At 38.5% G+C, this 21,958-nt stretch overlaps 1 protein-coding gene across 2 annotated transcripts in view; it reads right to left on the bottom strand.

The window, feature by feature from the left end:
- Positions 1–21,958, bottom strand: part of LOC121504174 (phospholipid-transporting ATPase ABCA1-like) — a 269,110-nt gene that overhangs the window by 44,133 nt on the left and 203,019 nt on the right. For both annotated transcript variants that reach the window (XM_041778824.1, XM_041778823.1), the window contains 5 exons: positions 21,549–21,664; positions 20,534–20,678; positions 12,868–12,991; positions 9,647–9,776; positions 7,881–8,001 (listed from right to left, as the gene is read on the bottom strand). In XM_041778824.1, the coding sequence (XP_041634758.1) occupies positions 7,881–8,001; positions 9,647–9,776; positions 12,868–12,991; positions 20,534–20,678; positions 21,549–21,664 (636 nt within the window). The remainder of the gene's footprint in view (positions 1–7,880; positions 8,002–9,646; positions 9,777–12,867; positions 12,992–20,533; positions 20,679–21,548; positions 21,665–21,958) is intronic.

Raw genomic sequence — 21,958 nt, 5'->3', positions numbered from 1 at the left:
AGAATTTTATTTTGATGAAAGCAACATTTTTTCTGCTGTGCAGCTTTAATTATTTAATAAATAATTAATAAGTTTGACATGGTGAAGTTAAGAGATGCATGATATTGGATTTGTGCTGATATCCAATATGCCGATATTTACAGATTAATTTTAGTCGATACCGATATCAGCACCGATATTTAAATATGCTTTTCGGATAACAAATTTCCTTTTGGACACACTTTAAGGTTTGAGGATCACCAAGGAAACCAACTTTAGTCATTAAAAAACATTTTGAAGTTTCAAGGCTGAGGATAAATAAAGAAAAAGACCTCAACTGACATAGTTCTCTTGGTTCAGCCCAAAAATCCACAAATTTATTAGTATATATGGAAAAAATTTACAGTCGATACATGCTGAAATATACAATAATATATAAAAAAATATATAATAATAATATAATACAATTTGAGATGCATATCAGGGGAAGTAAGAGAATGCAACTTCATGTTCTGGTTGTATCCTGCTAAGATCATGCAGCATCACTGAAAACAGGTCGACATTTTGTTTTACACTGACCAACACATGCTTTCATGTTTCATTTAAGGGGGTGTTTTCTGAAAATCTCACCAGAGGAGAAATACAAACTTCAACCAAACATGATTTGATACCAGCTGAGTTCAATAAAATGAGATGTTTTGTGCACGAGGTGTTATTCTACATCCAGTGCTGTGTTACAGCTTGATATGTTTTTCAAAGTTGTTAAATAGCAGTCTTGTCTTGCTCAAGCACAGAAAGACAAGACAAGGCCTTTGTTGTTGTTGCTGAGCTTGACAGTGAAGACACTCAGCATTCAAAATCAAGGACACCGCTGTGCCCCTTTCAGTTATGAAAAGAGACTACTCTTGGCTGTATTTTTGGGTTTTAAAAGTTAAAAAACATAGTTCTTAATAAATGCTGCGAGTCTTTTTGTGTGAGTGTCAGGGTCTGAGACAGTGAACAATCATTAAAAGAGAAAAGTGACAGCATGGATTTCTTCATACCAAGGACACATTTCCATTATAGAATCTCCACCATTAAATAAACAGCCATGTACCCCCTCTGTATTCAGGACGATAGTAGGCAAATGTAAATTTAGAACTGCACTTCAAGCCTGACAAACAATGACACTGCATTTACTTCACAGTTGGCACATCAAAAGCTTGTGATAAAAGCAGGAGCTGCGTAGATCCGCCATTCTCCGGTGCCATCTGGCAGCAGCACTCACTACTTATCAACCTGGATTACACATACTACTTTTTAGTGATATTTTGCAGTGCTAAAGCTACATCAAAGCAGGAGATACATGTAAGGAGGAAGGCAATTAAAGGAGAATTCCCCTCTGACTGGGGCACCATAGCAGCTGTCATGATAAGCAGACCAACGTCTAATCAGATGAGACAGTTCGGCAGATGTGACAGCTGCAGTTTTGCAAACCTAAAATATAGATTTGTGTTTGAAAGAAAAACAAGCTTCAAACTCTAAATACTATAGCTCAAGTAGCAAATAAGAAGCCCATGCATTCCAACCATTAGAGGCAATCAGAGAAAGGTGCTACAGTGCCTACAAAAAGTATTCACCCTCTTGGGTGTATTCACCTTGTTGTCTTTAAACCATTTCTGTGTAGCTTTCGCTGTATGCTTCAGGTCACTGTCTTGCTGGAAAATAAATCTTCCAAGCTGTAGTTCTCTCGCAGACTAAATAAGATTGTCCTCCAGGATTTTCCTATATTTTGCCTCATTGATTTTACCCTCTACCTTTACATGCCTTCCAGAGAATTGGCTGCTGAGAAGCATCCCCACAGCATGATGCTGCCACCACAATGCTTCACAGTGGGGATAGTGTGTTTGTGTTGATACACAGTGTCCACCAAACATAGCGTCTTGTCTGATAGCCAAAAAGCCCCATTATGATGTCATCTGACCAAAGAACTTTCTTCCACTTGACCGTGGAGTCTCCCATATGCCTTATGGTGAGCTCTAGTTGATAGTCTTCTTCAACAGTGGATTTCTCTTTGCCACTCTCCTATAGAGCGTTGTCTGGTGCAGAACTTGGCAACAGTTCCTGTATGCAGTCTCTCCCATCTCAGCTGCTGGAGCTTGTAACTCCTTCAGAGTACTAATGGGTGTCTTGGTGGCTTCTCTCAACTAGTCTCCTTCTTGCATAGGCAGATTTACACATGTGCCATATTCCTTCCATTTCCAGATGAAGATATCAACTGAACTCTGGGGGATGTTGGATGGAGTGCCTTTGTGTTTTTTGTAATTATACCCTGACTTAAACATTTCGATAACCTTTTCTCTGAGTTGCTTGGAGTGTTCTTTTATCTTCATGGTGTAATGGTAACCATGAATACTGATTAACTAGTGACTGGATCTTTGTACTACAATCACTTGAGCAACATTCCCTGCACTAAGGGGATCCCCATTTCACTAACTGTGAGACTACTATCTCCAATTGGCTAGACCTCTGCTGAATTAGGTCAGTCACTTAAAAGGGGGTGAATTTTTATGCAATAACTTATTTTTCCTTTATTGATTTATAAAATCAATAAAAGGGTAAAAATAACTGAGGAGGTGAATACTTATTACTTGCATTCACATGCTACACCAGAGGGGAACCATCAAGGCCTTAGTATTTTTAAAAAATAGTATTTGAAAATTCATCAGCCAAAGTAAGTAACTACCCAAACTTTTGTGTTTTTAATGTTTTGAAAGATGATTTTCACAGTTCAGCACTTTCATAACCAAAGGTATGAAAGTTACCTCTCTTTTATAATCTACCACATAGCTGAAACCGGTAAAACCAATCTCATCTGAGTCACTTAAACCCCTTGAGCATAAAGTATCACATAAGCACGCTTGTACTGTTTCAAGATGCCATTTATCACTTATGCACTTATTAATTTCTAACAGCTGTCACAAGGTTCGTTAAAAACTTTTTCTTCCAACTTAGCGAGCAACAGGAAGGTTAAACTGACAGCGCTGTGCCTGCAGAACTCTCACAGACGGACAAACTTTTATTACAGTCTCCATTGATTACATCGCAGACGTTAAAGCAGCAGCTAAGTGGAGGCTAGCAGGTGGGGTGCATGGCAAAAACTCTTCTGTTTAGAGCAGCAGGAAAAGGAAGGGGAGGAGCAGGAGTTTGACACATGATTGATGGCCTGTCGATCGCTTCAGAGGCATGCTTAGATTTATGACAGGGGCTCAGCCCGTGGCGCATGGCCACCGAAGCTGCGCACATTGATCAATTTGTTATCTACACCCCCAAACGGATGGGGCACAGCTGTGGTGGGAGTCAATGAGGGCACTGCAGGAAGAATTCTGATGCCTTCTACCACTGCTGCTGCTGTTTTTGTGCTGTGACGGCTGCTGTGTTTCATCTCAGAGACACTCACAACCAGGTGTTTTTGAAGGAGTTTTTCATTAACAGTAGATAGTCAAATATAAATCTTAATCGTTTCAAACTGCTTTAAAGTTGGATTTAAAATTAATATGTTTGTTTTCTCAGGCTAGTAGAGCATTTAAAAAGTTTTCTCTTTAAATGTTATACGCGAAAAAAGCCCACACCTCTCTACCTTGCAGGATGATTTGAGATACATTACCCACCCAGGTGTTTCACCCAGCACTTGTTCCGTAATTACCCTCGGGATTGTGGCAAGCGTCTGCATCACAGTGAGTGAAAGATTAAGTATAGTGAAACTGAGAAGCCACAGGAGTGAGGAAGTCTGGTAAGACGTAAAAGGCTGCTGGATTGTCCAGCTGTTGGCTTCAAAGCTGCCATGGCGACACTTCCCGCTGTTATGCCGCCCGTTGGGAGGTACCATCTGCCGATGGAGGGAGCGTTAATCTCTGTGGTTTTGAGGCATGCACCGTCACAGCACGCTCGACTTCACCTGCTGCAAGGAGGGAGGGTCCATAGCAATATGAAAACCCAGACCTTTACACTCTGGAAAATGCTATCTTGTTTGCACCTCATGACCACTTACGATGTTTGTGTATGCAAACAGCTACAGCAGAGCAGCCTGTCTCTGCTGTTTGCCCTTAAAACTGAAAAGAGCTAGTGAAAGAGGAGAAAAAAAATATTCTGAGCTTCCTCCCACCCACACACATCCATTAACACATGCATGCCGTGTAGATTAATGCCATTCCAAGATGCAATAGTGTAGGTTGTTAATGTATAGCGTCGGAGGTTAATTGCAAGGGAGAAAAACTAGTGTAAAATAACATGGAAGACTAAAGAAGGGAGGGAAAACAAGAACTGAAAAATATAAGAAGGGTAAAGAGGAACAGGCTTTCAACTCCCTAACATATCATCAAATGCAATAAAATTCAACAAATTACACAATATTTTGGGATAGCTAAATCAGAGGAAAGACAAGTTCAAGCAAAGGTCAATCACTTGCTCAAAGCTAGCATTTTAGCTTGTAGCATACATTATTGTATACTGTATGTATCTGATAGCAGCTTCATTTCTCTTATGTGGTTTAATTTTGTTGATTATTCTACATTATTCTACTCCAATGTATATATAATATAGCAACTTAAAATACAGATATTTGACTCAACAGATATCCTTACTCTTAATGAAGACAGTGACATTGATGTGACGCTCAAAATAAGGTTTCCTGAGCAGAGTTCAAGAAGACAAAGCAGAGCCTGAAGGAGAACCTCAGCCCGGCTCAACTGGTGATGGCTGTAAAACTGAATTAATGTTAAGGATTTAGGCTGTTACCAAGCTTAAGAGCAGATGTTTCCCTGTGTCTCAGTGATTTATTTGCATTATTTTTTTTTAAACTTGCTCTGTGGTTACTCATCTGTTTCTAAAAGTTCAGGTGTGTGTTTCAAAATGAGATCAATACTCAGGATTTCTTTACACTTATTAAACTTTCTAATGTGACTAGTACACAGTACGGCTCTAAAGCTTTCTTATATGTTTGTGTATGACTGTTGTTAACTTCAGTATTAAACCATACAAAAGTCGAGTTAATTCACTCACAGGCAGCTTTATTTAATATATGATAAATATCTATGGCCTTAAGTTTTTTGGGTCTTTCTCTCTAAAGCAAGTCGTGACAATCAGACATCACAGAGTTTTATTTGGTATAAAATCATAATCCACTGTCCTTAGATGCCTTGTCACCATAGAGACTATTATTTTACTGTGTGGTTGATGTGCTAAAATTAGAAGACTTAATTTTTCTTTTAGGTAGAAATGAGGAGGCAGAAAGGAGTGGGATTCAGATTATATTTATTACTAAACAAATGCTTACAGGCTCTGTGATATGATGCACACAGTGACCTTCATTTATCAAACATGCGAACAGCAGAAACCTGTGTGTCTTCTCATTTCCACAAACATATAAATCTGAACGTAAGCGTACGATATGCTCAAATCCCATGCTAGGTCTCAGCTCCTGTAAGCAAGTGTTTAAATGAGAGTGGATGTAATGTGCAGCATAACTCTGGCAGTGCTAGATTATCTTTTTTTTAAGTTTTTACTGAATTTTGTTGCATAATCCACAATAAATTTACAGACAGTATATTGTAAATTATTTTCCTTTTTTACATTTACAAACATAATAACAAAAGAATACATTCAACACCCACCCCGCCCACCCTCTTTGGACATAACATTAGATACTCTCTTTCAAATACCAATTTGCAAGCAAAGAAATAAAAATATCTGTACATGCATACACACATACATATATGCCATGTATAAACCATAACTTAAAGATTTAAATCCTGCTCCAATCTCTCTGGGAAATTTCACTTTAATTCTCCAGCTATCCTACTCTCAGTCTCCCTCCTGCAGAAGCTCTCTTATGTCCCCATTGTCATAAATTCCTCAAATGGTTTCCATATTTCCTTATAAATCTCTAGCTTATTTTCCAGGATATATGTTATTCTCTCCATTGACAAACAATTTACCATACTCTCAATCCAAGCACCTAAAGTAGGTACAAGAGTTTTCTTCCAATTGATAGCAATCATTCGTTTTGCCTGAAATATAGAAAAGTCTACGAACCTAAATTCTTTGTCCTTTAACTTGAGATTTGATGGATATAGATGCAACAATATCATTTTAGGTTCTAACGGAGTATTCACAGATAAAATGATCTTTATTTTATCTATGACTTGCTTTAATATGTGGCCTCTTCTCACTTCAGTTGAGTAATTATACGTGACCCTAGACAGCCTACATACCATTTTATTTCCATTAATGACTTAAAAACTGTCATGCCGCGCTTTTCTAACTACATGCTAACCACTAAGCTACCTTTAATTTTCTCATATTCACATCTGGTGAAGTGCCGGGGGAAAGCTCAGATAGGAAGGCAGCGGCTATTAACTGAAGCTACAGTGGCCTCTAGTGGCGGGAGGTTCATTACAGTTTAAAAGAGCATTAAAGACCAAGACATTAAGCCTGCTGATTGGCTGATAGGCAATAATTACCTTTCATTTAACTGACTCGTAAATCTTGCACCGGCTAATTTGATAAACTAATTTTACTGTTCAACTGTGTGCATCCCTACTCCAAATAATTTACTTGTATAAACCCGGAGTGTGTGTTCAGAGCTGAGGATTAAAAGAAAAAAAATAACTTTACAATGGATCATAATCAATCGACATGTCTGCAGACTTAAGTTAACCCACTACTGTGCCTCATGTGTAAAAGGCGTGTGGATGCACGGCTGGAGGCTGTAAGACAGAGACAGGAGCTCATGCAGCGACCTCAAATATAAGAATTACAACTGATAGGTTTGGCAGGAAGCTTGGAAATAGAAATGATAACATCTCTTTTTAAGTGTCATTAACAGTCAAAAGAGAACATTTCATCCCTGATGTAAACCAGTATATCACTGTCAGGTTAAATGAACCACACATGAAAAAGGTCAAGGATATATAGAGGTAAAAGCAGGAGTTACCTTTCGTTATGTCGTCATGTAGAGTAGATTAATTCAAAGACGGGTGTTTTTTTGAGGCCCCAGGCAAAGAATAATATGAGACCCTTTCCAGCTTATCTATAGGCAATCAAAGCAAGTGAAAAAAAAATATCTAGGAGCATCTCTTCTTCAGGTAAGAAAGCCACAGAACTACCCCAGTCTGAAATAAAACATAAATACCTAACAGTACTGGCTTATCACCTCTCAGAAGAGCATCATAACCCAAATGCACCACATCTTAATATTTCAACACATCTCTCAGTCAGGTGCAACATAAAAAAAATACATACATTTTTACTCTTGGCACAATATCCATTCTTCTACCATTAATCATACATATTTAGTTGTTGTATGCTGTTTTACCATCTATTATTTATTTGTCTAAATATGCCTTTAGGGATCAATCCAACTAGTTTGAGATGAAGACATGGTGGAGTTAGGACCTTTCTGCAGAGGTCCTCCATAATTAACAGCTATTTTGATACTATTCGATTCACTCTAGGCTTCTTAGTTCTTTCAGACGCGTGCCTCATATTATGATAGCTGTGTTTTGAGGCCCCATGTGACCTACTGGTTCTGCTAAAACCACTGATGTTCAGAGAATGCATTATTTATGTCTTTTATGTACTGCACTATGAAAGGTAAGTAAATAATGCAGATGACTCAGGAAAGAGGGAAAGGAGTTGAAAGTGTATCTGAAAGATTAAGAAGAAAATCAGTACATTTTTAAAATAGGGTAAAGATGGTTCTTTATGACATTTTAGATTAATGTAAAGATGAACCGTTTCTTAATTGAAGCAAAAATATTGAATGTAAAAAATAACTATAAGTGTTAGAGTCAGGGTAAGTGAGTCACAAAGGTCAGACAAGGTGCAGGTCAGAGGATCATGCAAAGTGCACCACACCTTACCTTAGTAAGGTCACAGATCCGCAGAAGGTCATTCTGGGCCCTTCCATCATAGACCCGCTCACGCTCACGCGCCACATCGATATCCTCTTCCTCTTCAGATAATGACTTTGGTGTAATAAGCCTGGCAGAGAGAAGTCAACCACAGAGAACACAACACCCCTCATTAAAATTAACATGAGCTCGCCTGACAAATTATCTTGGTCAAAGTTTAAGCTCGGCGCAACCGTCTCTGCAATTTCCATAAATAGTTGAAGCCGTGGGCATTAGTAACTATAGCAACCAAGCTTTTAGATTGAGTAAACATTCAGGAAAAGAGGAATCAGGGTAGTGTTTGCTGAACAGATTCAACAAGCAACAGATGGCTTAAATTAAAGAGAATGAAGATCAACTCTGATTCAAATAGGGGAAATTGAGGAATTCTTACAGCAACAAAAACTGAATGAAAATACAAAACTTTGTTGAAACCACGGACAAAAAAAACAGTAAGATCAAACATATTAAAGTAACCTTAAAAAAAAGGAACCCTGTATATCAAGACATGATGACTTTGATAGGTAACACTTGTGTCTATTATTTTTATGTTTTACAAAAACCACATTAGATTTTTACATCTTTGAGAAAATCTAAAACACAGGTTCACATGCTGCCACTTTTGTGCTTTGCAATCCGGGCAGTCACATGACTGCATTGTTCTTTGACCTACGGAGTGTAGCGTTTCCTATTATTAAGCTCAACCATGGCATCCGCCACTGTCTAATTTTTATCACCATAGTCTAATGTGCTTCACCAAACCTTACATAGTATAGTATATAAGAGTATGATGGGGAAGAAAGCTTTGCACTTTGTGACTGAGCTACAGGAGAGAAAGCTTTGAAACATTTCAGGTGATACATTCATTTATCTTCATTTGTGTGTTCTTGCCATCTCTCTCACGAGAGTGAGGGCTGCGAAGCGAGCTACCTTAATGTTTAAGTGAATAAATATTCCAGTTATATTCTCGTCTTGCATGACGAAACCTCAGCATGCGAGCGTGTGATTGATAAAACTGAGCTCCAGTCAGACGTATCACTTTACAGGAAATAATAACAGTATTTATAGCAGATATAAAACATGCTTCCCACAAATGAGGAAAAGTGAGAGAGAAAGGCAGTCAGGTAAAAGATAATCAGTTCTAGCTGGGTAAAACAGTCACTGATTTTAGGTATCTGTTGTATAATTAATAATTCCTTCAGGAGTTAAGAGTGAAAACATCAGCTATAAACATCTTTGTTTATGTGGTTTTATTCAACTGGCAGCAACAACTATGACTAAAAATGTTCATTGACAGCCTTTGTTTCTACGAGAAAGACGAGACTGAGACTAGCCAAAAATAGATCTTTGATGATTAAAACTGACTAAAAGTGAGTCTAGTTTTCGTCAAGATGACTAAAGCTAGACTAAAATGTAATTTAGTTTTTCATCAGACATTCAAAATCAATATCATTTCTCCACAGTGGGTAAATTCATCAAAATGCAATGCATCTGTAGCTATTCTGCCTCTCAGCTGTAGAAACTTAGCATGTTTCTTTGTACAAGTTACATAGAAAAGAACTCAAGGCTTTCTTTAACTTTAGTATCTATTCTTTATGTCGTCTTTGCTGTTGCCATTGTAGCGTGGTCATCCCTACATTACCCTTTCACTTCTTACTTACCATTTCTGTCCAGCAGTCTTCTTACAATTAAAAAAACCAACATTTTTACAAAAAGTAGATGCCAGTCATTTTTACCTTGGTTTGCAGAAGAACTTATACTGGATGAGGATTGTGACAGCAAACATGACTACGCCTTCAATGGCCATTGCGCAGAGGTTCTTTCCCACCATTTCCCAGCTAAGTGGGTCCTTAAAACGGTTTTCCCCTGGTAGGGAGGAAGGATAAGAAAAAAATAAATAAAGAAACCTGAAAAAAAGGTTATTAAAAAGTCAATGCACACAGGGGAAAGTAAGTAATTAAACACATCATTGATGTGTCATTTCATGTGAACTTCTTATCTACAGGCTCAGAGGACGGTTTAGCAGGAACAGTGTCATAACAAAAAGGAATTAGCTGGTATGTGTTCTCTTTCATTGACAGCCAAATATGTCTTTGTCAAAAGTTAGCAGGGAGCAGCTATTTGTCAGCACTTTGAAGTGTTTTGAGATATTTATTGGTGAGAGCAAGCAGTTAAGATGCCACTTAGCCTTAAAGTGGAATCTAAAAAACAAGGCTGTCACAAATGTCGTGAGAAAATCACTGGTATCCTGTACTTTCCATGTTGAGGCTTCTCTCAGCTAATAAACATGTAAGTTAACTGGTGACAGCCTCCTCCCCGCTCTAATCATTGACAATTCTGCTCTCTCAGCTTCGACAACTCTTGAGCCCGAGGGGGGAAAGTAAGGAGGCAAGAAAAAAACTCAAAACGCTTTTATTCTCATTCTCTGGTAAATAGCCCCTCTACACCGGCCCTTTTAGCTTGTGATTGCTTTTTTCTTCCTGCTCTCCGCCACCATGGCAAATGATTCCTCAAACCGCTATTTCCTGCTCCATCTCTCCACGGTAAGACTCCTCTTCCTCTTTCATGTGGCTCTTTTACCTCTTGATGGCCCTCTCAACCCTCCGACTTCACGTCTGCGACCTTGCTGCCCTTTTCTTCCTTTTCTCCTGACTAAATTTAACACATGTAGAGTGAAGAGCTCTGGAGTTTTGGGGGCCACATTATTGGTTGAACATGATGATGCGATAAAGGACAAGCATTTCAAATGAAATTTTAGTGTTGCTTTAAAGAAAAGGCCCTCTGTTAAAGTGTATTTAAATGTCTGACAGGGTTGTGAGGGGCATGTATATACACATTTGTGTGTGTTTTTTTCCTTTTTACTCTCCTAATATAATTCTAATTATCTGATGGTAGATTGGGAACCAGAAAACTGAACTAAAATTTTACGATGAGGTTCAGCAATTTTTTTACTGCAAGAAAACCTTGAATATGCTCTAATGCATCCATTACTGTATGATTAAAAGGTGAAGATAAACTGATACGACTATCATGTATTGCTAAAATAAGCATTGAGATAATGTGTAAGATAGTCTCTGTGAGATAATATCACAGGGAGGAAGGGCCAGTGGTCAGATCCCTCAGTTTCAGATGTATTGATGATATAATCTGATTTTTAAGACTGGCTTCTTTATTATTACTTTGTACTGCCATCAGCTTATCATACTTTTTAGCGTTTCCTGCTCATATACAATACCCAGGCAGGCCGCCCAGGTACATTCACGGCCACCAAGGTGTAATTGCCAACTTTTTTCTTTTATCTGCTTATGATTGCCATCCTGAGCTTGTGTGAGAAAGAGAGAGAGAAAATTCTCACAGATTGAGTCGTGACGTCTTGTGTTAAACATGAAGCCATTATTTAGATAATTAACTGCAGCTCCTTGCTGTTGATGCTGTTCTGCATTCGTGTTGTGATATGCATGTGATAACATTACCAATACGCCTCCACACATGTAGATCACCTGAGGTGATAACAGAATATTGGGTTGAGCATTTCATTCAAGATTCAGGATTTTGCTCAATTGATGCTGAAGATGTGTCTCTCCCTGCTCTGCCTGCTCCTCCAGACTCATTTAAGGAACTGGAAGATCCTTCATCATGGCGAAGGGAGAATTTTTTACAGGTCAGTCAGGAGGGAGAAAGTGAAGATGGACAAAGTTTTGTAATGAGATGCACCCACTATTATCTCCACCGCCAAGGTAGAGCACAATTCTTTGGGAAACACTTCTTATGATTGATTGGCTATATTTTCTCTTCACACGCAGCACAGAATGATTGCAAATTTGAAGAGCGTTTCATCTTTTTTTTTAGTAAAAAACAATTTAAAAAGGGTTTAAAAAGACTGTAAATTCTGATTGTTGAAAAATTATCCTTGTTCCTTTTCCCTCAGTTTAAAATCTGATTCCAGTTTTGCCGTTGTAAACTAAAAAAAAAACTTAACGTACTATTTTCATACATTGCTTTTATATTGGAGAAGCTAATGGAAATTTGTAGAAATAGCTGCTGAAGCTCATTCCTGCAGACTGACCACTGAGGTAGAGGAAATTATGTCTGCCATTCAGTGTTATAAACATTATACAAAATGAATTTCTTCATTGACCACAGCATGAGAGATAAGCTGAGGTATAAATAATCTTTCATATTTCCTGATGTTTATTTATATCTCAGTGCAATCTGGTGAATAACATATTGTATGCGGGAATTGGATTACAAGAATGCTTTACGTTTAGTTAAAATCGTATTAAAATACACTATTTGAAACAAAGTTTTTTAAACTAAATAAAGTGCACTGACTGTTTGTATTTGGGTCACAAAATACATTAAATGTTGGCATAACAAGAAATGAAGCTCAGCATCAGTTCATGCAGGACATGGTAGTCATATGCTGATCCCAATTATCGCCTCCCAGCTCTCACAGCCAATCACAGCTCTTTCTCTCAACACAGTGGTCCATTTAAACCAATCCCTGCTTGCATTAATGATGATGAACCATGCTGCTGCTGCTGGCATAGCTTAACATCCTCCACCCCAGCCTCCTCCTTTTTAGCATAAAGCTCACTGCACCCTCATTCAGGTTACAATGACATAATTGGTAATTTTATTGTATTCAGTATGCATCGTCATCAATGTATCCATCTATATGGGGATTTCTAGCTGTGTGCTCCCTGTAAAGTCAAAGCATGCTGCTGGACTAACCCAGGGAGCCTCTTTTGAGAAGAGCCTTCTCCACCAAGTTAAACTGTATATCTATTTTGCAACATAATGAAAAAATGTTCCTGACTGTAGTATAATTATCTTTCTAACCTGTAAAAGGTTTGAGAAAATATGATCTCGGATCTTAGTGTTGCACAAATTGAATCATTAAGATAAGACTTTTCCCCCAAGGATTACAGCGCTGATCATGTTGATGGCCTCTTACCAAAACTGCTGAAGAGTGTGCCCATCGCCTGGTTCTTGGCCATGTCGATTAGCCCTCTGCCCAGACAGAAGTGTGGGAATATCAGCAGCACCTGCTTCACGATGTCGTTGATGCGGGACACATTCTGTAGAGGATATCACACAAAAAAAGCACACAAAAGATACAAATTGGTGTTGTGTAAAAGCTTTGAATATTTAAGCCATGCCTGGGAATTAGCCAGCGCAAGTTTGATATGTTGACTCGCCGACTTGAATCAGCAGGGCCGGCGGGGCGGGAGCTTTGGAAGCAATCTGACGCAAGCGTGGATAATTAACAAACATCCTGCGCTCCATTTGCATGCTGCACTGTTGTGTTGTGGGGCTTCAAATGGCACGCCGGGGGAATGCAGGGCATCTGAGTTCATCTTGCCTTTTGATGTTAGAATTTAGCGACCGTAAGGGAGCGCACTGTGTGATCCGTGAAGTAGCATGCATACAGTATGTGTAAACACAAAGTGATGAGGTGGTTCTCAGGTAAGCAGATGTTCTTAAATCACAACTAAGGGGTAGAAGGAGCATCCAGGGAGCCAAAAGACAAAGAAGAATAACACATACCAGCACTCTGTGTGTCTGCTTCTTTTTCTTTTGTCCAACAGTGTTTACAAGAACAAAGAGACAGACACACAAAGTTAAAGCGCATTGTTTCATTGTTTCTAATGGCATACATTAAAAGCTAGTCTTATCTTGACTGGGCATTTCCTGGCTACACCTTCTCTGCCAAATTACACTGTCCCTTTTTCTAATTGTTCCTCCTTCAGTGGCCCAGTGAGGTAAAAAGGCATAAAAACAATTGAGAAATATGTGGCTCAAGTAAAGAGGGGAGTACAGTAAGTCAGAGAGGGAAGAAAGGAAGGAAGGAGGGAGAGGGAAGACAAAATATTTCTATGTTTGGAGCAGCATGGTGCTCAAAAGACACTTCATGCATTATGCATACTGCTTCATTGCAGCATAGTCTTCAAAGCTCTTGCATACAAGGAGGGAGGATATAAATTCATCATTTCCATCTTTTCTTTTTTGTGGGGGGTGGGGGGCTGCAAAGAGTAGGAGGAGCTGGGGAGACAGTGCAATTTGTTAAATACTGTGTGCATGATTTCTGGAAGATGGTGATTACTGTTGCAGAATGCATTCATGGCTGTTTCTTACTGTTCTGATTTGTGTAAGTTTCACTGTTTAGTTTGCGGTTGAGGGGAAGTACATGAAGGTGAATGAGTCGATAGGCCTCAATCAAAACATTACACAATTTAGAGATATATTTATCAGGTTAGATATCTGCCCTCGTTTCAAAAGAAGAGGTTTAACATTTTCAGCACAGGCTTTCTGGGTTTGTGCGAAGTCAGGCAAGAACACTAATGATATAAGATGTGGCTTAGGACTGCAAACAAGAAAATCACTGTCCAAGCATTCAGAGGAACCCGTTCATCTACCATCACCTCTAAAGCTCCTCAGTCGACATCCCATATCTCATCCATTGAAGTTCATGAATTTTCACCTGGCTTCCTTGCAAATGGTCCCCAAACAACTGATTCAAACCACAAAATAGACCATGGCATGGAATTACAGTACACGGAGCCATTGGCCTTATTGCTGTTTTTTTTTTTTTTTTAACAGGGAATAGGTATACTGTTTTAATTAGTGAGTTTTAAAGCGACTGGGAGCTGTTTCAGTCCCTTTGAATTATAGTAGCTGTTTCCAATTTTTATTCTAAGTGAAGCTAGCTGCCTGTTTATTCTATATGTAGCAGATGGATGTGGCAGTGGCAAAGACCTTCTCATGAAAGCTGGCTCTAACATACCTCATGCAAAATTAAAAATAGAGTTTTGTGTGTGTTTTTAAAAAAGTAAGGTAAAAGAGAGATAATGTGATGTATATTTTGAATTGGTTCAGGGGTGGAAAACTGATAGGGACAGTAGTAGGTAAGAATTGTGGTCAACGAGTCTAAAGTCCCTGTGTTGTGAAAAATTTGTAAAGAAACCATAATAAAGGAGAATTCTCTTTACTATAGTCTAGTTTATAAAAAACATTATATTAAATTTGCATTTATGAAGAAGCGTTTTTTTTAGCTGTTGCTCTATGGATGGGTAGGCTAAATTAATTCAAAATAATACAAAAAACATTGCTTTTTTTAAACTATTATGAATCAAACTTGCTCCTCATCAGGCAAACTGAGCAAATCAGCCACAATCACTCATTTTTTTAACCTGTCGTCTTTGACTAAGCTTTTAAGGCATTGCTTCCAAAGAGTGGGCAGGGTCCCACTGGGGGGGTCCTGGCTGCACTTCAGGTGGGTCTTGAGAGGCTTTTTACCTCATTTAAAAACCATGAATATAATTTTGAAAATTAAAATCAAGTTTTAAATCATCATAAAATACTTGACTGCGTGTTAACCCCTTATAATTCGGGGTAGAATTAGTCAAAAATGCCAATCCAGAAACACCTAAATTAAATTGAATGCTGTGTCTGAACTGTTTAGAGTACAAGCACAAACAAGGGTTTTCTTCTCTAAAGACAAAACTCTGAAGTTTCTTCCAAAGCAGTCAGACTCAATATAGCTGCTACTAGTATTGAGAAATTCAGCAAAAACACTTTTTTCCCCTATATGTAGTTGTACTGTGAAACAGAGGCCTTTAGATGGACAAGGAGGTATTAGCTTAAAAACTCAACTGGACCAAAGCATGAAGCCTTAGCTAGTTCAGGTTCAAAGATGATAAAAATAGAACAGAAAACTAGTATTTTTTACTCCTGCTTTTATGAGGAGAAGACCAGCATCTTGTTGCACCAAGTTTGCATAAGCTCTGTCTTAAGTTATGGTGTAAAGTCCACACTAAACTCTATGTAGAAACTAGTGAAGCTGTGTCATTGTTCCATTGCACCACAGGGACATAAGGTGGACTTGACCAGTAGAGCTTTTACGTCCAAACTAACCAAACGTTTTTACTTAATTTAACCAATCATAAAAAGAATCATTTTTTAACCCAGTGTTGGTTTGATATCCTACAATCAATATGTTTTACTCAAGCCGATTTTGGATTGTCAGAAACTGACATAAACAGTGTTCAAAAGTTTTCTTGACATTTGTATTTTACGATTTGAGGCATCCTAAAAGGGCTTCAGGTTCACAAAAAGACAGGCAGACCCTTTTTGCCCCCTTGTAGCAAAACACACAGAAATGTTGGAGATCAAAATGGGCACATGCATGTAAAAGATGATTATGTTGCATGAAGGTGGTCGCTGGCCTTGTTTTTTCTCCAGCAGATTTAAGAGCATGACAAAAAGCCACATTGATCACGACGCCAAAGCAACCTTCAGATGTGTACAGCAGTAATTCATCACTGCTTTTATCTACATTTACACATTTCCCTGATTATTTAAAGGGTAAAAAATTGAGATCACAATCCATAGCTGAAAAACTTATCAACTACTCTTTCATGCTCTCTTTTTCCTAGTTTTTTTTCAATGCATTTTCAGTCAAGAAAAGCAACCTGGGTTTATTCAACTAAATATTCTGCTGCAGTTTGTATCTTTAAATGACATTTACAATTGTCTTTAATAACTACTAGTAAGCATTTAATGTCAAATGTCATTTATCCCACAGATGTTAGGAAATGAAGTTTATGTTCAGGAACACACAAATGCACATATATACACACTTCATGAGATTTTCTAAAGGCATCTCTTTCCTTTACATTCACTTCATAGCATATAAAAAGATAATGAAAGCCAAGTAAATAAACTAAAAACAGCTACGTCCTTGGCTGAATACAGCCCATCTGTTTGGCGGAGGAATGCGATGAAAGCAAGACTTAATTTGAGATCAATACATAAAATAAAACATCTTCTCCTGACTGCAAGTTCATCATGGAGATCTAAGAGGCTCTTAGACTTGGATGATGAAACGCTCGACAATTTTCCCCTTTAAGTTCCTGCACACGTGCCCATAAATCTTTTTCAAATGGTTTTGAAGGTGGCTTAGCCTGCAAGGCGCTTATCTGACCCATATCGCTACATGTGCTTATTCCCGCAGCACAGCTTCATTCATAACGTGGGGAATCACAATGAGAGCAGTCAGACACAATATAGGACTCAAAGGGCAAAGTGAGATAGCTTATAGAGATGATATTCATGGTTTACGCTCATGTAGTTAATGTGGAAAAACAGAGGCTTGTGGATTTCAGCTAAATTTTCATATTGTGAAAGCTGTTGAGCTCTTTTGTGTCTCAAGGTTTTGGTTGTTTTGGTTCCTCTGCTGTTTTTGTTCTTGTTTGGTTGTTTGAGTTCGTTTGGCATTTGGGTTCATTTTGACCTTTTAGTATGTCTGTTATTTGGGTTTTTGGAGTTCTTATACAATTTTGAGTATTTTCATACCTAGGTTCTCATGTTTTAGGGTGATTTTCTTTCTTTTGTTGTTCAGCCCTTTTTCCTTTAGGCTTACTGCTGCTGAGATCTTCAGTATTTTAGGTTGTTTTACTGTTGTGTTTTATGTGGTAGGTTGTTTCAATTATCTTGTTTCTTTTCTTTGTTGTTCAGGTTCTCTTGATGTTTTGGTACTTATGTTGTCAGGGCTCATACATTGTTATGGTTCTTGTACTGCCAGGCTGGTTGAGTTATTTGTGTATTTTGTTGATTGGGTTCTTGTGCTTTGGGGTTCAGATGTTGTTCAGGTTATTCAGTTTTGGGAGTCTTGATATTGTCTGGGTTCCTCTGGTCTTGTATTGATGATTTTTTTTTTTTTGGGGGGGGGGGGGGGGGTGTTTTTTTTTTTGGACCCCTTTTTGTTTAGTTTTTTTTTTTTTTTTTTGCTGTTTAGATTCTTCTGCTGTTGTTTTTTGTGCTTCTGGTGTTCTTTTGCTGTTAATATTCTCTAGCAGTATGGCAACTTGTGTTCTTTTGCTGTTTCAGCTTTTTTTAACAACGTTGTTTGGATTATTTTGTTCTTTGTTGTCTGGGTACTACTGGTCTAGTCTGTTTGGCTTCTTATGTTTTTGGGGTTCTTTTGTTGCTTGGGTCCATTCTTGTTGGGGTGTTTTGCTGCTAAGATGTATGGTTGTTTGGGTTCTTTGATTTTGGTGGTTTTGCTTTTTGGGTTCTGATATTTTTGCCATTCTTGTGTTGTTTTGTTTGTATTTAACAAAACAACAGATGGAGTTCTTAGATGGTTGGGTTCTTCTTTTGTTTGAGTTTTATGTTTTGGGGGTTTTTTATGCTTATTTATTAGCAAGGCAAGAAAGTGGATAGAGGCAGAAATGGGGAATGAGGTACAGGTTGGACTTGAACCCGGGGTGCTTGCATACATGGGGCGCAATCTAACCACTAGGCCATCTGCACCCTCTATTGCCTTTTTTTGTTTTAATGTTTTTTTTTTTTTTGCCTGAGCTTATTTATTTTAGTTCTTTTGTTGCCTGAGCTTACTTATTTTAGTTCTTCTTTTCTTTGAGTTCTCATGCTTTTTGGGTTCCTATGTTGTTTTGATTCTTAAGCTTTTAATTTATTGTAAAACTTTGTTTTGAAAGGTTAATATTAAGGTTTTTACATTGTTCTCAGACTACACAAAAGATATTGCAAAGAGATTTACTGGAAACAGTCAACCAGGATCCCTGGATTTAATTATCAAAAGCAAAATCTACTCATCTACTGCTTTAATCCCTGTTTCGGGTATCAGTGAATTTTTTTTCAAAGTGCACTCCGATTGCATGAGTTAGGTAGTGCCATGACTGCACTGTCAGACCTTGACGTCCTTCTTTAAAAGTCTATATGCGCCTGTGGTTATCTCTGAGCGGCACGTGGAGGAGGTATCGACTCAGGCTCTGCTCCTAGCATACAAGGCAGGCTGGGATTGATGCAGTCCGTGGGGACCTGGACGGTCCTGAGGGGAAGAAAATCTCCCATCGGTCTGGAGACAAAACTGGGGCAGAGTCTGTAACACAGCAGCTCTTCTTTTCACCCTGATTTTTTAGAAATGGTGCTGTGCCCACAAGGGATCCAGATTGAAGCCTCACCTGGAAAACGGAGAACAGACTGAAGCCTGTAGTTTTACTTTTGAGCGACATTGTTTAACTAATGCCACTACTGAGAAGTCTCAAAATGATAAGAGGAAGCTTTGAAACCGCAGACGTCACGAAAGGAGAAGACTGAATTAAGCTGTCATGGGTAGGATCTACTCTTTAACCTAACTTGGGGCACTGTCGTATCTACATTAGCTTTTCTGTAAGGAGCCTGTTTCACAGAGATATCTCCTCTGACAGTGCACAAGTTGAAACCTGAAGAGTTTTAACATTTGGTGATTGATGTCAGCCTGTCAGGTTCTGTTATCAGCAGTGAAATCAAGTCAGATTAGCAGAATAATCATAGACCTCTGTCCCCGTCAAGTCTCAGAGAAACACTATCTCTGTCCCTAGTGCCTGGAACAAGAGAAGTGCATGATAAATCTGTCTCTTTGTGCATCATAGCCTCCATTAAATTATCACCAATGGCACTTTTTATGAGAGGCAACCTCAGCTAAGAGTGTATCAATAAATAAAGTGAATGCAGAAGCAACAAAATGGCAAGAATGACATTCTTAGAGGTGAGACACACCAGACAGAAAGTACAAATTGATTATGAATGCGTGGTAATGAAATCAAAATGCAAATGAGGCAGCTTCGTTAGGAGACGGGGAAGCATCCCATGCCATAGCAGAGCGTCGCCGGAGGAAACATCGAGTCAGAGGCAGGCTTGTCGGAGGGGACAGAGTGTGGGGAAACAAAGTCTCTCTGACAACATAACGCTTCGTCTGAAATGCCGACTCGGAGCCGTGGGAGACGTTCTGATGAAGCATTGCATGTTTAAGCAGCTTGTCAGAGAAAGAGACGCTGTTGTGTCTGTTGACAAGGAATGAGTGATCAGCAGGAGGCTACAAAATGTGAAAAAAGCCAAGTGTGGGTGATGTATGCAAATCGTGCAAACAACAATTATGTCTACAAATCAAGTTAGACATATTTAGTTCAGAGAACAAAACAAAAAAACATCAAGAAAAGTTGATAACTTTCTCATCATTAGCACCTTTACAGAGCTGAAGTCCCTCTACTGAAAGCTTATACTCAAGAGTAGGCCTGTTTCTCCTCTTTCTTATAAAATGTGATTTAAATAATAATCAAAAAGTAAAATGACTGACAGTCAACATCCGCCCCACACTCTCCTCCAAAGCTCTCCATTTCCTATGCAGCTCTTTTTTGGTGTCTTTGTCTTTTGATTCCCCGGAGACTGAAGCAGCTTGCAGTTTAAATGAACACTTGCTGAAAGATGGATGAGGAAAAGTTCTCAGAGGACCCGATTCTCACCAAACGATTAAACATTAAAGAGAATAGGGAAAATAAATCCTTTGAAAAATCCTTGAGAGGATAAAGGAACTATATTAAAAGTTATAACAGGTGGGTGCACACAATCCTCCCACATGGAAGTCTTTGCTTGGAAAACACAGAGCATTTATGTATGATTCATGTCAATTAGCCATCCGCCGCCACATATTCAACACATCTTTTTTATGCTGCTTAGGGAGCCTGAATGTCTGCTCCTGCTTTTTTACCAGGCATTGTGTGCATACATTTGTGTGAGTCTCTTTAAAATGAGGGCAGGTATTTGTGTTTGCCACCTACATCATCATCAAAGAGCTCCATAACAAAGGTGGCCACGCTGCCGTTAATCCCAATGAAGAGGTTGACACAGGTGAGCACCACATACGCAGTGCTGGGAACACTGAAGATGAAAGAGGCGGGGTACATCATGGGGGTGATGGACCACCTGCAAGAAAAAACAAATAAGACAGAGATGACACACAAGCAACCTCCTGACCCTGATCTTAAAATGCTAAAATGTATAAAGTCAAAACAAAAGAGATCATGTGAAATATATCCTGATTATTAGTCAACAGCAGAGTTTATATGACAGATTAATAAAGGGAAATGAGGCCACTTTAAATTCACAAAATCAAATAAGGTCAGGGGTGCAATTTCACAGCCTCACAAGTCTAAACTGATCATTTACATGAACAATAAGTCACCCACAAAAACACTACTGGGCAGTAAATGCCACCCACGCATGGCTCGCAGTGGTTCAAACTCAGTATTTAAAGTCCCTGTAAAGTGAAACACAAAACACACTAGATATGTTGGGATAAGGTTGCTGTTAATGTGTGAAAACACTGAGATCTTTGTGTGGCTGAATTTTGGATTTAGACTGTAAGAAAGGTTTTCAACTCTTTCCTGGTTTGGTTTAAGTTGGGCAGGACAAATTTAGCAACCCACCACCAATCACCCTACAGCTTTACGCTACAATGATCAGAAATCACTGAGCAGTTAATCTAAAGACAGTCTGTTAGCTGATGTCACTGCCTTCACTGAAATGATTGAGCCCTGGACATCTGCATACATGGGGTAGGACCTAACCACCTGGTCATCTGCACCCCTAAAAAAAAAACATTTTTAAAAAGTGTGATCACACTGTAGCATCCATAATGTGGTTTAGTTAGTAGATACAGTGCACTGTGCATGAAAAATATTATTATGTGAAGTAACATGTGCTGAGTTGGAAAGTTTTATAACTACTTTAAATCCTGAGAGGCTTTCATTCTTACTAGATACAAGTTTGTGAGGTGTTTTATTTTCCACTCACCCATACAAAACTAGCAGCAGGATCAAAGCAGGCAGGTTAGCAGGAGACACGTAGGACTCTTGTTGAAAGCAGAGGAAGATCACGATGACTATCAAGCAGGGTACGATGTAGTTACACTGTCAGAACACAAACAGACACAAAACTAAGAAAAAGAGCAGTGCAGGATAAAGAAATTATTCTTTGAGGAGTTACTACTGACTGTAAAAAATTAGCTTTTTTAAATTAAAACTCAAAGAACTATTTTATTTTTAAACTAATTTGAAAAATTAGACTCCTGTATTTAAGATGTATGGTCCATTCATAAAGGACTGATTTCAATGATTTCAGAACATTTTTATACTAAAAGACTGAAAAAAAGTTTATTGGTGGATTAATTTGGTCAATCTCCAGAGAGGGTTGAAAAAATGTAT

This window comes from Cheilinus undulatus, linkage group 22, assembly GCF_018320785.1.
Source record: "Cheilinus undulatus linkage group 22, ASM1832078v1, whole genome shotgun sequence".
Classification (NCBI taxonomy): domain Eukaryota; kingdom Metazoa; phylum Chordata; class Actinopteri; order Labriformes; family Labridae; genus Cheilinus; species Cheilinus undulatus.
Note: the sequence above shows the minus strand (reverse complement) of the source record. Positions and strands in the feature narration are given on the sequence as shown.